Source organism: Gopherus flavomarginatus, chromosome 2 (assembly GCF_025201925.1).
Source record: "Gopherus flavomarginatus isolate rGopFla2 chromosome 2, rGopFla2.mat.asm, whole genome shotgun sequence".
In the NCBI taxonomy this organism is placed as follows: Eukaryota; Metazoa; Chordata; order Testudines; family Testudinidae; genus Gopherus; species Gopherus flavomarginatus.
In genome coordinates, this window is record NC_066618.1 from 116,408,553 (window position 1) to 116,426,587 (window position 18,035).

Sequence of the window (18,035 nt, forward strand, 5' to 3'; positions counted from 1 at the left end):
TGACCAGCAGTCCATCTGGTTCAATATCCTGTCTCCAAAAGCAGGTAGTACAAGCAACTTTACAGGAAGGTACAAGAAGCCCTGCAGTAGACATTTATAACATGTCCCCAGGAGGTTTCCACCTAACCCCAGTAGTCAGAAATTGGTTTATCCCCTGCAGCTAAGAGGGGATATAAACACCCCCTTTTTTTTTTTTTTTTAATTATTTACTGTTATAACTCTGGTTAGATTTTTCTTTTTTTCATTAAACAAGGGCAAGCAGGGAACATTTCCCATACTGCTACTTACTTTAATGGGAAAGTGCTTTATAAGTGTAAGAAGGAAATGTTCATAATAAATACATTGTATGCAGTGTTGTAGCTGTGTTGAAACCAGAATACTAGAGGGAGAAGGTGAGAGAGATCTTTTATTGGAACAACTTCTTTTAGTGAGGGGATACAAGCTAATGAATTGTCTCTCTCACTAACAGAAGTTGGTCCAATAAGAAATTATCTCCCCTCCCTGTCTCCATAATAAATATGGTAATACAACTGGTCAACAATGGAACAAAAATTCTGTTGAAATTGTTTTTCCATCAAAATGTTGGATGGAAATGTTGATTGCTTTTATATTTTTAGACCAACTCTAGTACTTAACTTAGCTAAAGCTAGTAACTGGAATCCCATGCTTTCTAAGATGTCTCAAACAGAAGTTTTCCTTGCTTGCTGTAAAAAATGATTCTTGGGTATTTAGCTAAAAATCATATACAATTTTAGTTTGGGCCTGATCTACACTGAGGAGGGGGAGAGGGGAATTGATCTAAGTTACGCAACTTTGGCTACATGAATAACATAGCTGAAGTCGACATACTTAGATTGACTTAACCGTGGTGTCTTCACCTTCACTGCGGTGAGTCGACTGTTGCTGCTCCTCCATCGACTCTGCCTGCACCTCTCGCGGCAATGGAGTACAGGAGTCGACGGGAGAGCACTAGACGCGATAGATCGACCCTCACTGGATTGATCGCTGCTTGCCAATCCGGTGGGCAGTATAAACATACCCTTACTTTCTGATGGGTCCTCTACTGAAGGAGATGGGTTCTATGGCCTAAAAGCTCTTTTCTTTCTTTAACTGAAGTCTAAAATATATTAGAAAATCTCCCAACAGTTCCAAAGGGCAATATTCTATGGAACTATTTGCTTCCCCTGGCCAGACAGTACTGGCGTCTCATACACAGTAAACTGGAGTTAGCCAACAACTAATGCAACGGGAATACAGATTGATAGTGATCCTAAAGAGATCTAATTTTTGTTGTCACTTCACAATCTGTGTAAAATATTTGATTCCACACTGAATAGCTTAAAAATATCAATCCTGTAATACGTTTTATTTACATTTCTTTAGATTAAATTAACAAAAGATGATTTACATAAAATGTTGTATACATGCCCAAAACAATTTGATCTAAAATCCAGTTTCCATCTATGTTATTTTAAACAGATTTTGAAATCTGACAATTTAAAAAGTTCTGCTTTATACTTGGTACAGTACTTAGCTATGTTCATCACCACTTAGATTTAGGAAGGGTATGTGTACTGCAACTAATTCTATTCTTTGCCTTCAGTTTCTCTTATGGGAAGAAAATGTCACATGTGTAGACTATTCCAGGCAACACTTCTCTAATGTACAAGTTTACTAATTGAGGGTTCTCTGTTCCCAGCCAGTTAACAGTTCTAAGGCTTATTATTATTATTATTATTATGATGTCTTGATTCTTTAGCTGAAGGAAAACTTACTAGCAAGAACTAAGGTTAAAGGTAAACTATTTTGTATTTTTGATTACATATGAATACGTTTACTTTTTCTAACCAAACTGCCGATTACAATTAAGGAGGGATGTGTTCTTAAAATGTATGTTGGAAAAATATCTTTATTAAGCATAAATAAATTTCAGTTTCTGTACAACAAACATTTGTATATTTCATTCCTGATAAAAATGGAAAACTATCTGGGCCATAGACTTCTGAAAGAGTCTGCTACAAGGCTTGGCAATACAATCTTCACTAAAAGAGATTTGAGTTTGAGAGTACTCTCTCTTCTGGCCAGTGGATCCAAAGAAAGTGAGAGGGTCATTTGTTCTATAACCACTTTTTGCTAGACAATCTACAGAGCAATAGTGGTCAGAGAAAGCTGTAATGCCCCAACTCATGACAAGAAGAGAAGCACAGCAGTAGCAATGGTCTTACAGAAATGTTATTTTGGAATTCTAAAAGTAAGATATATGAAAGAGTGGAGAAATTTGAGGATCATGACCAACCTCCAGCTTTAGACCAAGCATGTTAAGGGAAGGCCTATGCTCAAATGCTGAATGACACTGATGAAAACAAGGGACAGGTTAAAACTGCTACCAAAAACACCACACAAGAGGATAAACTACTCTATGGTATAAACTTTTATGTCAAAATGGAATACATAAGGTTAAAGATAACCTTTGTATATATTTATTTGTTACAGCTGTAATTAAGAGTTACAAATACATATCAAGTCTCAGAACTGAAGTATTCTTAAAAATGCATCCATGTTATTAAATCAGTACAGTAAGTAATAAGAAAGCTATCTTACAGAAGGTAAGCAGCCAGTCTTAGTTTGTTTCAGAAAACAGAAATATATTACAAATCAAATCAAGATAAAGCTCAACTATTAACAGCCACCACTATTTTTCATACACTACTTCTTCCATAAAATACTGGATAATCAAAATGTAGTAGACGGAATGCATCCACTGAAGGAAATTGTGCCAATTTCTCTCCTCTAATAGACAAGTCAGTAGTATATCAACTTTCTTCCAAGAAAGGAAATACCACCAGCCATTCATATTGCATTTTAAGATGTAGTGATATTAAGGTTTTACTGAAAAGGCAAGTTTTCCAGGATTTCAAAAAATGTTTTGCTAATTTGATTTGTAAGAAGTAACTTGCCATTTCCAATGTGCTCTAAAAATGCATGTTTATGTAGCAGGGATCTGTGGCAGTCCAAATTCATCCACCAATACACCATCCTATGGGGAAAAAAAAGATATAGTTTAATCTATTAGGTATACAACCTTTAAGATTACTTTATAGTTTGGAGTTACAAGACCAAATAGGAGCATCAGTATTTTCTCTAGCCGACCTCACTCATCGATTTTATTATAGTCAAAAAAGTGAAAATTGAACATCAATCTGACGACAAATGACATATGCTTACATACAAAAGCCATGTGAAAAGAGTTGGAAAAGCATCGGAAATGCTGGTTTAGATCTGCTTGAAAAAAACATGTAAAAATGCTAAGTACACTATGACAGCCCTTTCAACTAACTACACTCAGTACCTTATGGGGAAATAGTTTGTACAGTAAAGTTGGCCTCCCAAAGCATACAAGTGAAATCTATACAAGAGACTATCCTAAGCATCTCTAAACATGCTATGCACAATTCTGCTCCACCTTTAAGGCTTTCTATTAAGCAACAGCTTTATCGGTTTCATAAGTGACTGATTAAAACACATTTTACTGTACATTTATTAAATGAAAGGGGAAAAGGCTCACCTTGTTTTTTGCGTCAGTAGGAGTGCCTTCTGGAATTGCTGGAGCAGATGCAGCTTCATCTAAATAGGAACTGTCCTCATCAACTAAAAGCTCATCACCTAAGGCATCCAGTTCTGAAATTGAATTACATTACACATGTTACAGCTACACGAGGCCTGAAGGACTAATCGATCACGGTGATGTTAAATTAAGCAAGGGATTTCTTTGGCAAGGAAAAGAAAAAACACACGTAAAGAAAGTTACTGGAGGATGTGTTAAGAACAAAAACAGAGCATCTGCCCTGGCAGATATGCCACAGGGCAGCTGGAGGAACACGCAAAAGGGGCTGTGACATTTTGTACCTTGGGGGAGCACCCTGTAACCTCCATATTCCTCATTTTTATTCAATCACAATCTTACATAGAAAGCATGCCTTGTAAGGTATCAGGGGAAATGTTATGATCTGAAAGTCATTTTTCTATCCCTATATGTATACCATTAATGCACATGAAGTTATGATAATTTTGTTGTATGGTTGTCACTAAAACAATGTAAATTGGGGAATCAGCCAGATATTAGCTCCCCAGAGGCAACAGCAAGGAAAGTAACCAACACTCAGGCAGGGTATCAATCAACCCATCAACAACCATTGTCCAGCAAGGGAGCTACAATTCAATGACCCATGTGCATGAGACCACACCGGGGGAATTGCTCAACCTTGCCTGGAGACTCAGCAGTGCGCAGACATGCCTGGACTTGTGTTCTCAAGCACATGGATTGAGGGTATAAAAAAAAAATCAAACACAGGGATCTCATGCTTAGCCTTTCTCCTTCACCCACCTACGCTGCAAGCAACAAGGACACTCTGAAGACTCCAACTGAGGGGACTGGCCCAGATTTCAAGGGTGAAATCTGTGTACTATGAACTAAAATATCCAGTGGGGTGAGGAAAAACTTCTTAGTCTAGTTGTTGCCAAGTCTAATAGGGTTGAGAATTTAGACTGCGTGCTTACATTTTATTTTCTTTTGGTAACTAACTGACTTTTTGCCTATCACTTAATATCACTTAAAATCTATCTTTTGTAGTCAATAAATTTGTGTTACTGTTTATCTTCACCAGTGAGTCTGCCTGAAGTGTGTGGTAAATCTCCTCAGGTTTTGCAAAGGCTGGGGTATGTCCACTTTCCATTGATGAAGTAGTGAACCAATTAATACATTTACACTGCCCATCTTGAGCAGTGCAAGACGCTCTATTCCTGAGGTACAGTGCTGGGAGGGATTTGGCTGGTGCCTTTCCCTGTGCGATTCATGAGTGGTTCTGGGAGAATTCATGCAATCTAGCTGGTGGGGGAATTGTGCTAAGCAACAACAGCACCTGGAGGGGTTTGCTGCTGGTACTAGCAAGGCATTATGAGAGACAGCCCAGGCTAGAGAGAGTTAAGGGGGCACAGTGATCCCACAGTCCCAGGCTGCACTCCAGGGGGATCCAATCCCAATGGCGCAGCGACTAGGGTGAAATACACCGCTTGTTCTACCGAGCAAAATTTGCATTTCATACATTGGTGTAAAGATTTTAAAGTGAGGCTTTAAGTGCACTGGCTAAGGACAGTCAGGAGGAAGCTACCGGTTTGTTAATTTCTGTTTTGGAAGCAGGGACAGAAAAGCAGGAAAATGACTGAAAGCAGTGAAGTGATTGCAAAGTTGGAGCTTTTTGGGCCACAGAAAAGGACAGGGAGAACCAGAGATATTAGAACTGAAAGAACTGGAAATAAAGGAAAAGCAAGCAGAGAGAGAAAAGGAGCAGAAACACCAAGTGGACCTGCTAGAGAAGCTGAACCAGAACCCACCAACCCCCGCAATTCCCCATCACACCAAAAATCCACAATTGGGACCATTTATGTCCTGCATACAATGAGGCAGATGATATTGCTGAATATCTGACCACCGCATGAAATCCCTGATGCCAAGAGAGTTCAGAGTCATAGAATATCAGGGTTGTCCAAATTAATGGCAAGGAATGCTTGAGGCAGAGGGATACAAGGGGCCAGATCTCTCTGGCTAAGCAGTGTGAAGTCCAAACGGCCATTATGTTACCTGGCCAAATGGAAGAGATTGTGGGGGTGGGCAAAAGCAGATTCCTTGTATCACTAGCTAAAATCCAGGTGGCATGGGAAGGTTTGGAAGGTGTTTTGACTGTGTGGATAATGGAACACCTAGTCAACCTGATTCTTGGTAATGATTTTTTCTGTGTAGCTCAGTTAAAATATTTGCCTGCAGCAGAAGGGAGTTTTATGCTGGACCCCCAAGGGAAAGGGCAAGGTCTCAGGAACTGCTGAAAGAATGGGAGTCTCCTTGATTCTTCTGCAGCAGGGAGAAGGCTGGTGAGAGGCCAGGTGAGAGGCTGGTTGAGACCAGTTCCTGCACTGCAGCTGGAGGCAACACCACATCAGGATGGGATGGGGGTGTAATGCCTGCCAGGGACAGAACTGTCCCGGTTGTTAGCTGCCAACAGGTTGCAGCTGAACCAGAGATAGACCCAGCTCTAGGGAGCATAGATAAATGTGTCCCAGAGGAGAGCCCAGAGAAGGGGCAGGGAATCTCAGAAACCACTGAGTTGGGTGAAGATTCCCATGACTCTAACACAGAGAAGCCACATGCTTCCAAGTATTGGCGGGGCTGAGATTAGCTCTTTCCTGAGGGCATGTTGCCTTCTGCTGAATCAGGCGGAGGACAGGTGTTGTCAATGGCTAAGGAAACTGTCCCAGTTGTTAGCTGGCAGAGTTTTGCAGATGAACAAGGGACAGACCCCTTCCTAGGGAGCACAGAGAAACGTGTCTTGAGGGGGTGCAGAGGAGGAAACTGGGGAAGGAATAGTGGGAGTACAGGAATGTCTCCTCACTGATCACTTAGGAGAGGATGCCCAGGCTGCATCCTGGGGATCCCATCACAGGGTCAACTGACAGAATGCCTCCATCAAATACTATGAAAAGGAAAACTTATGGGGCTTCACAACAAAGAGGACATGCAAACAGCAGCCCAGGCCAGACAGGGATGGTGGAGCATTGTTTGTGCACTAAGCAATATCTGACAATGCAGGGAGGATTCTTATTCAGAAAGCTGAGGGAGAGGGAAGCTGCTCCAATAAAGAAGCAACATCTATCTATATCTGAGCCAAACAAATGGATGTTACTTAACAAGACAATTAGTGATACATAAAAGCACTACAGAGAAACTAGAATTAACCCATAGAAAAGATTTTTCCTCAGTAACCACAAAATTCTATAAGTGTCAGTTATTTAATATATTAACTTGTGCTTTTGCCTGTGCAACTTCTGAGTTCAAAATAATCAGCTATCTGCTAATTTCTTGGGGCAGGGGGAGGGGAAGAAAAACTAAGAAACTGTGCTCCCACAGAAACTAAAAGTACCACAGAATCTTCCTATACTCACTAACCTGCTTCCAGATCATCTTCGTCAATCTCTGGTGTTCCATAACTACGACCCAGTGCATCCTGGATTTCACTGGCTTCTTCCATCATATCCTCCAATTGGTCTTGTATGTCCTGTAACAGTAACAAAATTAAACTTGCCCCAATTGCAGTTACAAGCTGATTCAACTATAACTATACACTGAAATTCAGAAGTAATTCAGGAGCTAATGCTGCAGAACAAGCTACTCTGCTGAGTCATTTTAATTCATAAATCCTGCTTGAAATTGTTATAAAACTAGAATATTGTGTTAATTATGCATTTGGTGTAATCCTCCGGGTTCTCAGCGGTTAAAAATAAAATAAAATATAAATGGACTAGAACAGAGGGAAGGGAACTGGCACCAAAATCTCTGAACGTAGCAGGTTGTTTTATACTTTTCCAGAGTGAATTTAAAACACACTAAAAACCAGTAGACTTGGGAATGGCTGTTCCCACAGAAAATGCTACATCTGGTCAGATATTAAAAGTCATATACAAAGTGATCAGCCCAGTGACAGTATGGGACAATCCAAAGCATTATTATATTTAAAAACAGAGTTGAGAAGATGGAAGTAGTTCCACATTAGGATGATTGTCTAGCTAGAAGACAATGAAGTCTTTTCCACAATTCCAAGTACAATATTGTATATCAAACTCTTGTTTTATCAGTATTTTCAGCTCAGACACTTGGGTTTTTAACAATTTATAGACAAGGAAGAAAAGACCCAAAATTGAAAGCCATAGACACATTTATGCTCAGTGCTAAGGATATATCCATTTTTGTAACTAATACTTATGAAAACACTAATTGGGAGGCCTGGAAAGAATCATCCTCAAGTACAGAAATTTGAGGAAGCCAGAAGCCTATGTGGGTGTTCTAAAGAATGAGGACTAGCTTGAGTTGTGCCATGATAAAGCCTGTCAATTAAAAAAAAAAAAAAAATACAGATTTTAGTGTATATCTTACACTAAATGCTTATACAGGTAAGACAACAAGCATTGTCCCCAAAGGGCTTACAATGTAGACACTGTGCATAAACAAAGAAATGGTGATAGAATACACCAAAAAGATGATGTAGCAGTCACGTTTAGAATGTGTTTTAACCTTTGCACTTTTATTTTTGGGGCAAAGTCATAGTTATTTAGTAAAAAACTTCTTAGGGAAAGAGTAGGCCTTGTAGACCTCTTGGAATTGTTTTTTCAGGAGGTACCAGGAGGAGAGGTTGGGAACATGGTGAAACGATTTGGAAGGAGGGAAGAAAAAGGTAACATGGAAGAACATTAGGAAGCAAAAGTGGGATGAGGACATTACTAGAGCAGTTCATCAAAGTTTGGGAGGAAAAAGTGGCTGGAGCAGAGAGGTAGTTCCATTGGATAACTCAGTTAGATGAATTGAATACCAAGTGCTGGGTTGAGCAGTCAGAGGAATTAAAATCCACATGATCAGGATTAGCAGTGTATAGAAAATCAGATCGGTTTCATCTTTAATAAAAGCTGTAGAGCTGCTCATTTCTGACTGAAGCAATTAGCTCATTTTCACTGTTCTCTCTGGTTTAGGCAAGGAATGTTTGATTCCAAATAAACTTTGTGTGCACAGTAAGAGTCGCTATTGAGCACTTTCACAGTATATTTGGATAGTTTAGTAGTAAGCAGTACAAATGCTCACCTCAATATGGTCAATTTTGACTTGCTTGTAAGCCTTCTTCATTTCTTTCACCCCCAGTTTCATTGCATCAACCTAGAAAAAGAGTCAAACAAGATGCTTGTATCTACTGCAGCATTTACAAATAAAGCAAACTTGAAATGAATATACAGATACCGTTGTCTTTGTGTCCTTCAGTGACTGGATGGTGTAATTGGCTTGTTCCATATTAAAAGACTGCTGTGACAGATTATCCCGCTGTTGTTCATACCTATTAAAGTATTACAAATGCTGTGTTTAAAACATTACCTTATATCATACAATTTGTAAGTAACCCTAATGAAATTCACAAGATACCCGAGAGAAACAGCACTTTTCAAACTTGGAAACAAAAATAGAAGGCAACCTTTGCTCTTTACTTATTTGTAAACAGTGTTCAGTAACAGTCATTTTAATTTTGTTCTAGGGGCCATTGAACATGACTATGTATTTATGTCTGTTACCTGATAAAGCTATTTCTGAATACAGAATTAAACTTTTGCTTAGATGGTTGGAAACCACGCATGCCCATGTTTACACAGGCTTATATAGTGCGCTTTGTTGTGATATAAAGGTTTGTTGACAAATTTGGGATGAGGGCATTACAGTAACTGCTCGCTTAACGTTGTAGTTACATTCCTAAAAAATGCAACTTTAAGCAAAATGTTAAGTGAATCGAATTTCCCCATAAAAATTAACGTAAATAGTGGGGGTTAGATTCCAGGGAATTTTTTCACCAGACAAAAGACATACATCACATACACAGTATAAGTTTTAAACAATTTAATACTGTATATGGCAATGATGATTGTGAAGCTTGGTTGAGGTGGTGGAGTGGGAGAGTGGGATATTTCCCAGGGAATGCCTTGCTGGTAAATATGAACCAGCACTGGGCTGAGCCTTCAAGGGTTAACAAATTGTTGTTAATGTAGCCTCACGCTCTACAAAGCAGCACGAATGAAGGGAGGAGACACAACAGACCTGCAAACATCCCCTGCAGAAACGGAAGATGATGATGAATGCACACTATCCCACTGGAGTGCACCACTCCTTCCACTTTCCAAAGTGTGTGGGGGGAAGATGTGTGTGAGAGAGAGACAGAGAAATGTGCATTGCCCCTTTAAGTAAGCTGACCTCACTTTAACTACACTGCCTTTAAGTAGATAAGCAAGTTGAGACAGCAGCTTCTGCCAGCAAGCTGCTTCCACCCTGAGCCCTGTTCCCATCCCAACCCCCCAGGCTCTGTGGAGATTGGGTACAGGAGCAGGGGCCAGGGGGACACGCTGACATCAGCACCCCTCTTTCCCTCCACCCCCTGCACAGCAATCAGGAGCAGCTCCAAGGCAGAGGGCAGGAGCAGCACATGGCAGTGGGAGGGAGAGACACCTGAACTGCTGAGCAATTGACAGCCTGCTGGGCGGCTGCTGCACAGGGAACTTATGGGAGCTGATGGGGGGCTGCCAGCCCACCCTGGTTCCAAGCCCCCACCAGCTAGCTCCAATGGGCTTCTCTTCCTACAAGGAGTGGACAATGCAGGCAGCTGCCAAACAACGTTATAAGGGAGCACTGCACAACTTTAAATGAGAAAGTTCTCTAGTAGATTAGCGACACGACAACATTAAGTAAGGAGTCACTGTACTTACTAATGGCACAGCAATATGGGAGGAATGTAGCTCATCCCATAGAGCGCTCTGATTGGGTCCAACCGGAATGTTAAGAACACCAGAGAGATCCAAGGAGCCATCAATTGTGCATACAAAGAACTTACTGTGATGCTGATTCATGCATGTAAAGCAGAAATTTATCTCTCTATATAGAGAAAATCAAGTGTAACTTCAGTGATTTACCAGGATTTACCAGTCATTTTTTTTAATTCAAAAACAGTACTGCACATTATATAATATTGTGTGTATATTAAATATCAAACATATTTATATACAAATAACGCACAGACATGCTGACACTGACATTTTTTTAGCTTTGATACTTCAAGATCAAAAACTGGATGTTTATAAACAGCTGACTACGATTTCTTCCATGATTTGTTTGCAAGAATACTCACAAGAAATGGCACAGAAATGGAAGAGGAAGTGGCAGGTGTACCAATCTTCCCAAAACTTTAAACAGTATTTCACTAAACCAGGACTAAAAGTTTGAAACTTACATTCGCTTCTGCTTTAATACTCTCAAAGCCTTCTGTTTTACCATATTCTGAAAGAGACATGACAGCCAGTTGTTAGTAAAAACAATGTAATTGCTCTGGGTTACACTATTAATTTTTTTACTGTGAGAGGTCCTTCCTTTAAAATTGTGAGAGCTGTTAAACACAGCTAACAGTCACAATGAATACCTATAAGTATTGAAACAGGCACACACACATATGTTGGTAATAATGAAATCCCATATAACTTCTGCTTAAATAAAGGAAAAACACACCCAAACAGCAGAATACACTCAGATAAATGGCAAATTTCTCAAGACATTACCTTTCAAAAACATTTCAACGGTCAGTATCAACCAAATAATGCTTTGTAAGGTGCTATCAGTATTTCACTACATGCATGAAGAATTTCCATTCACTTTACAACTCAAAACAAACCGAACTTTGTTAACAGTTGCTCCCTTCAAGTGTTTGCCCCATTTCTCAAGTTTATGGGGTTCCCCTCCTCCCATCCATTCCTGAAAGATTTGGAACCTCCTCCATACACAACTGAACCAAGCATTCTTCCCTGCAGACTTGACCTCATAGAGCCACAGGGGGAGAGAAAGCAAGAAAAGGAACACAGACTCCCTTCTCCCAAGGAAGTCTACTGATTTCACAGGGATACCCAGATTGTACTTCTAAGTTCTTCCATTTTCTCCTTGCTTTGTCCTCTCCCCACACCACTGTTCATATTCTGGTTTGCAAGCTCTACCTGAAAGAACCTTAAAGTAAGCAAACTGGTCCCACTTTCATCCTTACCCCTAACCACACTGAGATCTCATTTGCATCTCTCAGTTTAAAAAAAAAAAAAAAAAAGACAAAGTTGACATTAAACATTTTACTGACATTTTAATGTTTCCCATGCTAGGTGTTCAATTTAGTAAAATCTGTGACAACTATGGGTATGTCTACACTACCTGCCGAATCGGCGGGCAGTGATGGATCCAGTGGGGAAATCGATTTATCACATCTATTCTAGATGTGATAAATCGACTCCCGAACTCTCTCCTGTCTACTCCTGTACTCCATCACCATGAGAGGCACAAACAGAGTCGATCGGGGAGCGGCAGCAGCCGACTCACCGCGGTGAAGACACCATGATAAGTCGATCTAGGTCTGTCGACTTCAGCTACTTTATTCACGTAGCTAAAGCTACGTAACTTAGATCGATTCCCCCCCAGCGTAGACCAGGGCTAAGAAAAAAGAGAGAGTGTGCTTAGTGCAGAGGGAGACACAATTTAACACAGTGTGATTGGATGGCCAGAGAGTGGTTGACCAAGCCTACCATCTCTAATAACCTGATGTAGATATAGAAAGGAGATAATAAAAGTATTTGACTTTGTAGCCAATTTTTTAGTTTTACACAGAGTAGCATTATGAAAATGGAACTTTATTTCAACACTAGCAACCGATAGGGCACAGATCTCGGTAATAGCTGAGAATACAAACAAGTTTTTATGGTAGCCTACTCTCTCCCAAGATTGCAGGAAGCACTTACAATGATACTTCTAAGAACCTAGAGAACTGGTTATGACATTGCTCCACTATGTGAATTACTGAAAGTGTGAGTCACTTCACCTTCTCATGTGTACACCAAATAGTATTCTTACCTTTGCAGGCCCCTCCCTCATTTTCTTCATCTGATCTTTATACTTCACCAGTTCTGCATCGAGCCTACTAATTTTCTTGTCAATTGACTCAGCTCTGCTATCCACCTTTGGTACAAGGAAGACAGACAAAATATTCATTGCTAACACTCAAGATTTTTTCCAGGCACTTGTAGTCCTTGAAGTAAAATGTGTTCACACATACAAAGTTGCTATTATACAAGCTAGACTTAAAAAGTCAAAAGGTTTTTGGAAGGGACAATTAGATGACAAAAGGTGGCAAAGATTCTTCCTAATAGCATTAATTTAAAAAAACAGATTTTCTTATTGACTTTATATTTTCAGAGAAATGTCTCAAAGAAAACCTATGCTTTTCATTCTTCGAATCATTACTAGAGAGGGGCACACAATCATACTACATTTTTACTCACTGGTATGACATTAAATTTGCAAATTCAATTTGTATCATAATATCTGAATATAGGTAATCTGTCAACATGTTAATTCTGGTGCATTTCCTTCTGTTAGACCCTTTTTCTTCTAAACAAAGAGACAGTATATGCCAGCTTGGAGGAGGACATTGATAATATACTATTGCCAGGGGCATTTTCTATGCAGAACAATTGATATCCACTCTCTCCACACTAGAGACAAAATGCTTGGTTATAGCTGGCACTGAAAGATTTACTTTAAGCTTTCCACTATGTCAGCTGTTTTATTAATAAAAGGAAAATAAATTGTACAATATTGTACATTTATGGAGCCTTGCAACAACCATTACAGGGTCCTAAAGCTCTCCACAAACATCCATCTATCCTTTAATTCAACTATCACAAGGGTGGGAGGACAATTATTATTTGGACAACTAGCGCACATCATTCTGGATAACAGGATGACTAAATAAGACACTGAGGCAGGCCCTCCTAATCTAATTATGTATGCTATAGAATCTAATGTACACAGGACAGAACTTCAGTTTTAAGGTGATGCTGGAAAGATTCCTACACTGCAGAGTGCATGGAACTCAGTTTAACTGCCTCCAAAGAACTGAGCTGGCTGTATTGGGAATTAAACCTCTGAGACCAGGGTCTTTAAATTCTATGTTTAAACCACTGAAACACAAAAAAGCTTGTGTGTCCAAAGTAGGAGAAGATTCTCCACGTAATCTAAGGAGAATCCCAGTTAACATACACAAAGGAGAAATGGGTTTCACTATTAAACCACTTTCTTTCCTGTACAAGCGAATGATACAAGCACAGAAGCACTGCCTTTATCTCCAGATGAAAGGCCCATGGTGAGAGCTAACATTTATTCCAGAACAAAATATTAAACTTCTGTTTCTCATGACATATCTCAGATCCTAGTTATGCTTTCTTGCACCCCAAACTAAGCATTCTGACTACTTGTCTGAAGTAAACTACTAATTTCTGTTGTTCTACTGAAAATAAATAAACAAACCAACCAACCTAACAGGCGTAAATAATAAGAAAACAATGTACAATCCAATATAAACTGTCAGGAAAAAGAAAAGGGTGAACAGTACCCTTACATTTTCAGTGACTGTTTTGAGGGTGAACTCTGACCCAATTTAAAATTGAATTACCTCCCCCAATAATCTGCATTCTTTTTATCAGTATATTAGCATAACTGAACTTGGTAAGGATTGTTATACTATGCATTACTTGTAGTCTACGCTGCACTAGGAATTATTTTTATATTGAAAAAGGTGAGGCTTAATTACCCTCTATCAACTCTTAACAAATTTTAATCACTGACACTAATTGTACCCTTATAGTCTATCCACAGACACCTGTTTAGTTGTCATACATTGCTCAGCAACTAGAAAAGAACAAACGTAAATAAAGAAACGTGAAAAGGATTGAAGCAGCAGTTGACTATCCATCAAATTGCGTAAAGAGTGTCCAAAATTGATAATGTAGTATTTAAATATTTATATGCATTAAACTAGGCAATTTTGAGAGCCTCACAATGTATACACTATCTTCATCGCTGTACACTGCTCTCTATATTGACACATTGAGGCCAATTAAAAAGCCACTACATCATGTCCTTCCTTATTATGGAATCTGTTATGTACATACTAAATACTGAACCTATTACACAAATGAATTGTCTACAAGACTGGAGAAGATTTACTGTTTGAAGAATAATTCTACAGCATACCACTGAAAATCTAGCCAAGCACTTTTAGTTAGTAAAGTAATTGCAAGGAGCATCACTCAGTAGGAAAAGTTATCCCAGACACTAACCATGATCATCTCTTCTGTTTGTTTATTTGCCTACTAGCATATGCAATTACCCGATGTGCATACACAGTTGACGCAATTGCCTGTTAGGCACAGTTGAACACCTAAATTCTGTTCCTAACAGGACCATCATTAGGTTGAAAAAGTAACAACCCATTGAGATGAATGGGGCAGTCTGTTTACAGGAATTGTTTTCACACTGTCTCCAGTTTCCAAAAAACAGTTGTGAACTGAAACTACTACAGAACTGATTCACATTTGGAAGGTTTCATTGCCATCATAAGGGCTAAAAAGTCTATTTGTTTTTATAATGCTGCATAATTTAAATCTTCCAAGAAGTTAGCTAAATACCTCAAAGCACCATATTCTTTTTCCTCATCTTTTAATTATTTAATATATAGAGAAGAGGTATGCTCCCTAAAGCAAATTTTGCATTTCATATATTTTAATGGCCAAAAGGATCACCACTTCATGTAGTCTGATCTCCTAAATGTCTGCTTAAGGTTTCTTTCAAGAATAACATCATTACAATAGCAGTCAGGCACTCAATTACATGTTTGAATGCTCTATTAATACTTCTCAACTTGTATGTATTTAAAGGACAATTAAACAAGCCCATCACATCTCTGTATGCCTTTACTCTGTTTTGCAGCAAGTGGCAGAGATTGTGCTAAGAACAATCCCATCATTCTTCACCAGCCTGAAGATGGTATTCATGTGACTTGGCCACCCTTTGAACAGCATGGTGTGGGCTTCCCGCTGGGCCCAGTCCAGCTTTTCCACAATGTGCTGTTTGGGACTGGCAGGCAGTGGAGAGTTATGAGAGAACAAGAAAAGAAAGGAGAGGGATGTGTGTGACAGCCCTTGGAAGGATGAACAGAGTCGGTAACAACAGAGAAAACATTAAGGGTCCAGGGCTGAGAGTGTGTCTGTCCACAGGAGTGTGAATATAGACTAGGGGAGGGTCTCTCTCTCCAGGTGTTGCGGCACGTTTGTCGAGGTCTCTTCTCCTCTATAGGTATCACTATGTGCCTGTCTTGTGCTTGTGTGTCTTGGGTGGGCGGGTGTGTGTGTGTGTGAGGTGCCCCCTCCCCTCCATAGGTGTGTCTCTCTCTCTCTCTCTCTCCCTCCGTGGGGAGAGGGGAGCTGTGTCTCTCCCTCCCTCCAGTGTCGCGGAGTGTTTCTCCGGTGGCTCCCGTGTGGGTGCGGCAGGCTCACGGCGGGGGGTGGGGAAAGGATTGTGTGTCCCGGGGGTGTCACACGCAGCTCCCGATAACAACAAAGGCCCGGGGCGGGGGGTGGGGCGCGCACCCGGCTGGAGATTTTCCCCGCTAACCCAGGCCAGAGCCGCCTCGGAGACCCGAACACGGGATGGGGCGGGGGGATGGGGAGGGGCGGCCCGGCCGGTGCCCGCCCGGCTGGCCCAGCCCCCACTCACCGTCCCGATACAGTCGGTGAGGTTCGGCGGCGGCACTTTAGGCTTCGATTTCCCGAAGAATCGATTCATCGCGGCGGCCTCAGAGCGGAACGGACACAAGCGTCGGCGTCGGCCGCGACTCTCTCAACCCGGAAACGATCCGTCTCGCCGTCCCCCCCTTCGCTCTGCGCCGGCGCTAGTGACGCCTCACCCGACAGCCAATCCGCGAAGGCAGAGGGCGGGACACGTCTGGATAAGGGCGGATGTGAGGAAGGAAAGCGCCGCTCTCTGCTCTTCCGCCCAGCTGAGTGAGCTGCCATTGGCCCTGGATGTGGGGGCGGGGCTAAAAGCAGCAGCTGGGGACAGTGGCACCAATCAAAGGCCCCGCCGCAGCCAGCGCCCCCGAGGGGTGGGGGGACGGAACAACCCGCCCCCGGCCCGACCGGTTCCTTCCAGCGCGGTGCGCTGCGCAGGCCGCGACCTTTGGCCTCCACCCCGAGGGAGCGAAATCCCCCTTCACGCAGGGGCGGGGGTCGCGGAACTGAGAGCGCGGCCTGAAGGAGGGGGGCGAGGTGCCTTCAGCAGCGCAGCGCTTCTCCCGGCCTGGGGTTCCCAGCGCTCCAGGCGGGGGCTGGAGGCTCCAGGCATTAAAGACCCTCATGGGATGTAACCACCTAAGCAAAGTGGGCAGCCACTTTCCTTCTGCCAAACCTGCCCACTACAGGGACGTGGGAAGGATTCAAGAATTGCAGCTAGCAGCAGGAAGCAGGATAAAGGTCAATGGAGTATCACTCACTCTGCTGACTTTGAGCAGCAGAGCAAAGAACCGCACCCTAGTACAGGGAGTGCTAATAACAGACCCTCACTGCAAAAAACAAACCAAAACACTGAAGTGCCCCAAACTGTCACACCAGCAGGCTAATTCATTACTTGAAGAAAAGCTCAGTGTAGTTTGAAAGCTTGCCTCCCAAGCAGATGCTAGTCCAATAAAAGATATTACCTCACTCACCTTATCTTTAATTAGCTTTGCCTTTTTCACTCTAATTAAGTCAACTATCCCCAAGTATCCCAGTTTCCCCCTCTGGTCACTGGCTATAACACAAAGCTTAGTCTAAACCCCCAGAGGCACATCTCTGCAACTAACATGGACGGACAGAGCAAAAATTGAGATTCAGGCATTTTCTACTCCTATATCTGAAAATGGGGAGTATAAGAAATTATTAGAAATCATCAAAATGCAGTAATGAAAAACATTATGTCCAAAAGAGTGGTTACATATGGCATCACACTAACAGCAGACAAGGATTGGACATTAATGACAAAAGGACACAGGAGTTCAACCCCACACTGTGAAACCTTTATCAGTGGCAGATTGTGGCCACTTCTGATAAATTCTGTTCCTCATCAAGCCAATACATTTATATTGAATTGAAATGAGAATTTTAAGTTAATTTGCAAGAGTTGCCCAGGCTGATGCTCAGACACTATGGTATCCTAGCCAAGTTATGATCTACTTTAAAAATTTGATTTGTTTCTAAGTCATGCCACCTTCACAATTTCTCAGTCTCTTTTTTCTGGAACCAGTGCTAAAATGTGACAATAGCACAACACCTCATACCCTTCTACCTCGCACAGAAAATTTTCCCCTCCATTTAGTACTATTTTTCAAAACTACTTAAAACTCTTTGCATTCACAATTCACATTTCCAAATCGTATTATGACCATATCAGGAAACAGTACTGAAGATTTGGGGGGTAAGGTAAAACATATTTTCGTGTCTGTTCAGACTGGTGCTTAAAATAATCTCTAACTGGCCAGGCATGCTGTGTATGTTTGGAACAGAAG

At 41.2% G+C, this 18,035-nt stretch overlaps 1 protein-coding gene across 1 annotated transcript; it reads right to left on the reverse strand.

Annotated features, from left to right (window-relative positions):
* Positions 1–1,891: 1,891 nt before the first annotated feature.
* CHMP5 (charged multivesicular body protein 5) lies at positions 1,892–16,373 on the reverse strand. The gene is made up of 8 exons (XM_050937817.1): positions 16,211–16,373; positions 12,509–12,613; positions 10,860–10,906; positions 8,834–8,927; positions 8,681–8,752; positions 6,998–7,106; positions 3,566–3,678; positions 1,892–3,037 (listed from the first exon to the last, which is right to left on the reverse strand). Exons 1-8 carry the CDS (start codon positions 16,277–16,279, stop codon positions 2,987–2,989), a joined length of 660 nt encoding a protein of 219 aa, XP_050793774.1. The 5' UTR covers positions 16,280–16,373; the 3' UTR covers positions 1,892–2,986.
* Between the last annotated feature and the right edge of the window lie 1,662 nt (positions 16,374–18,035).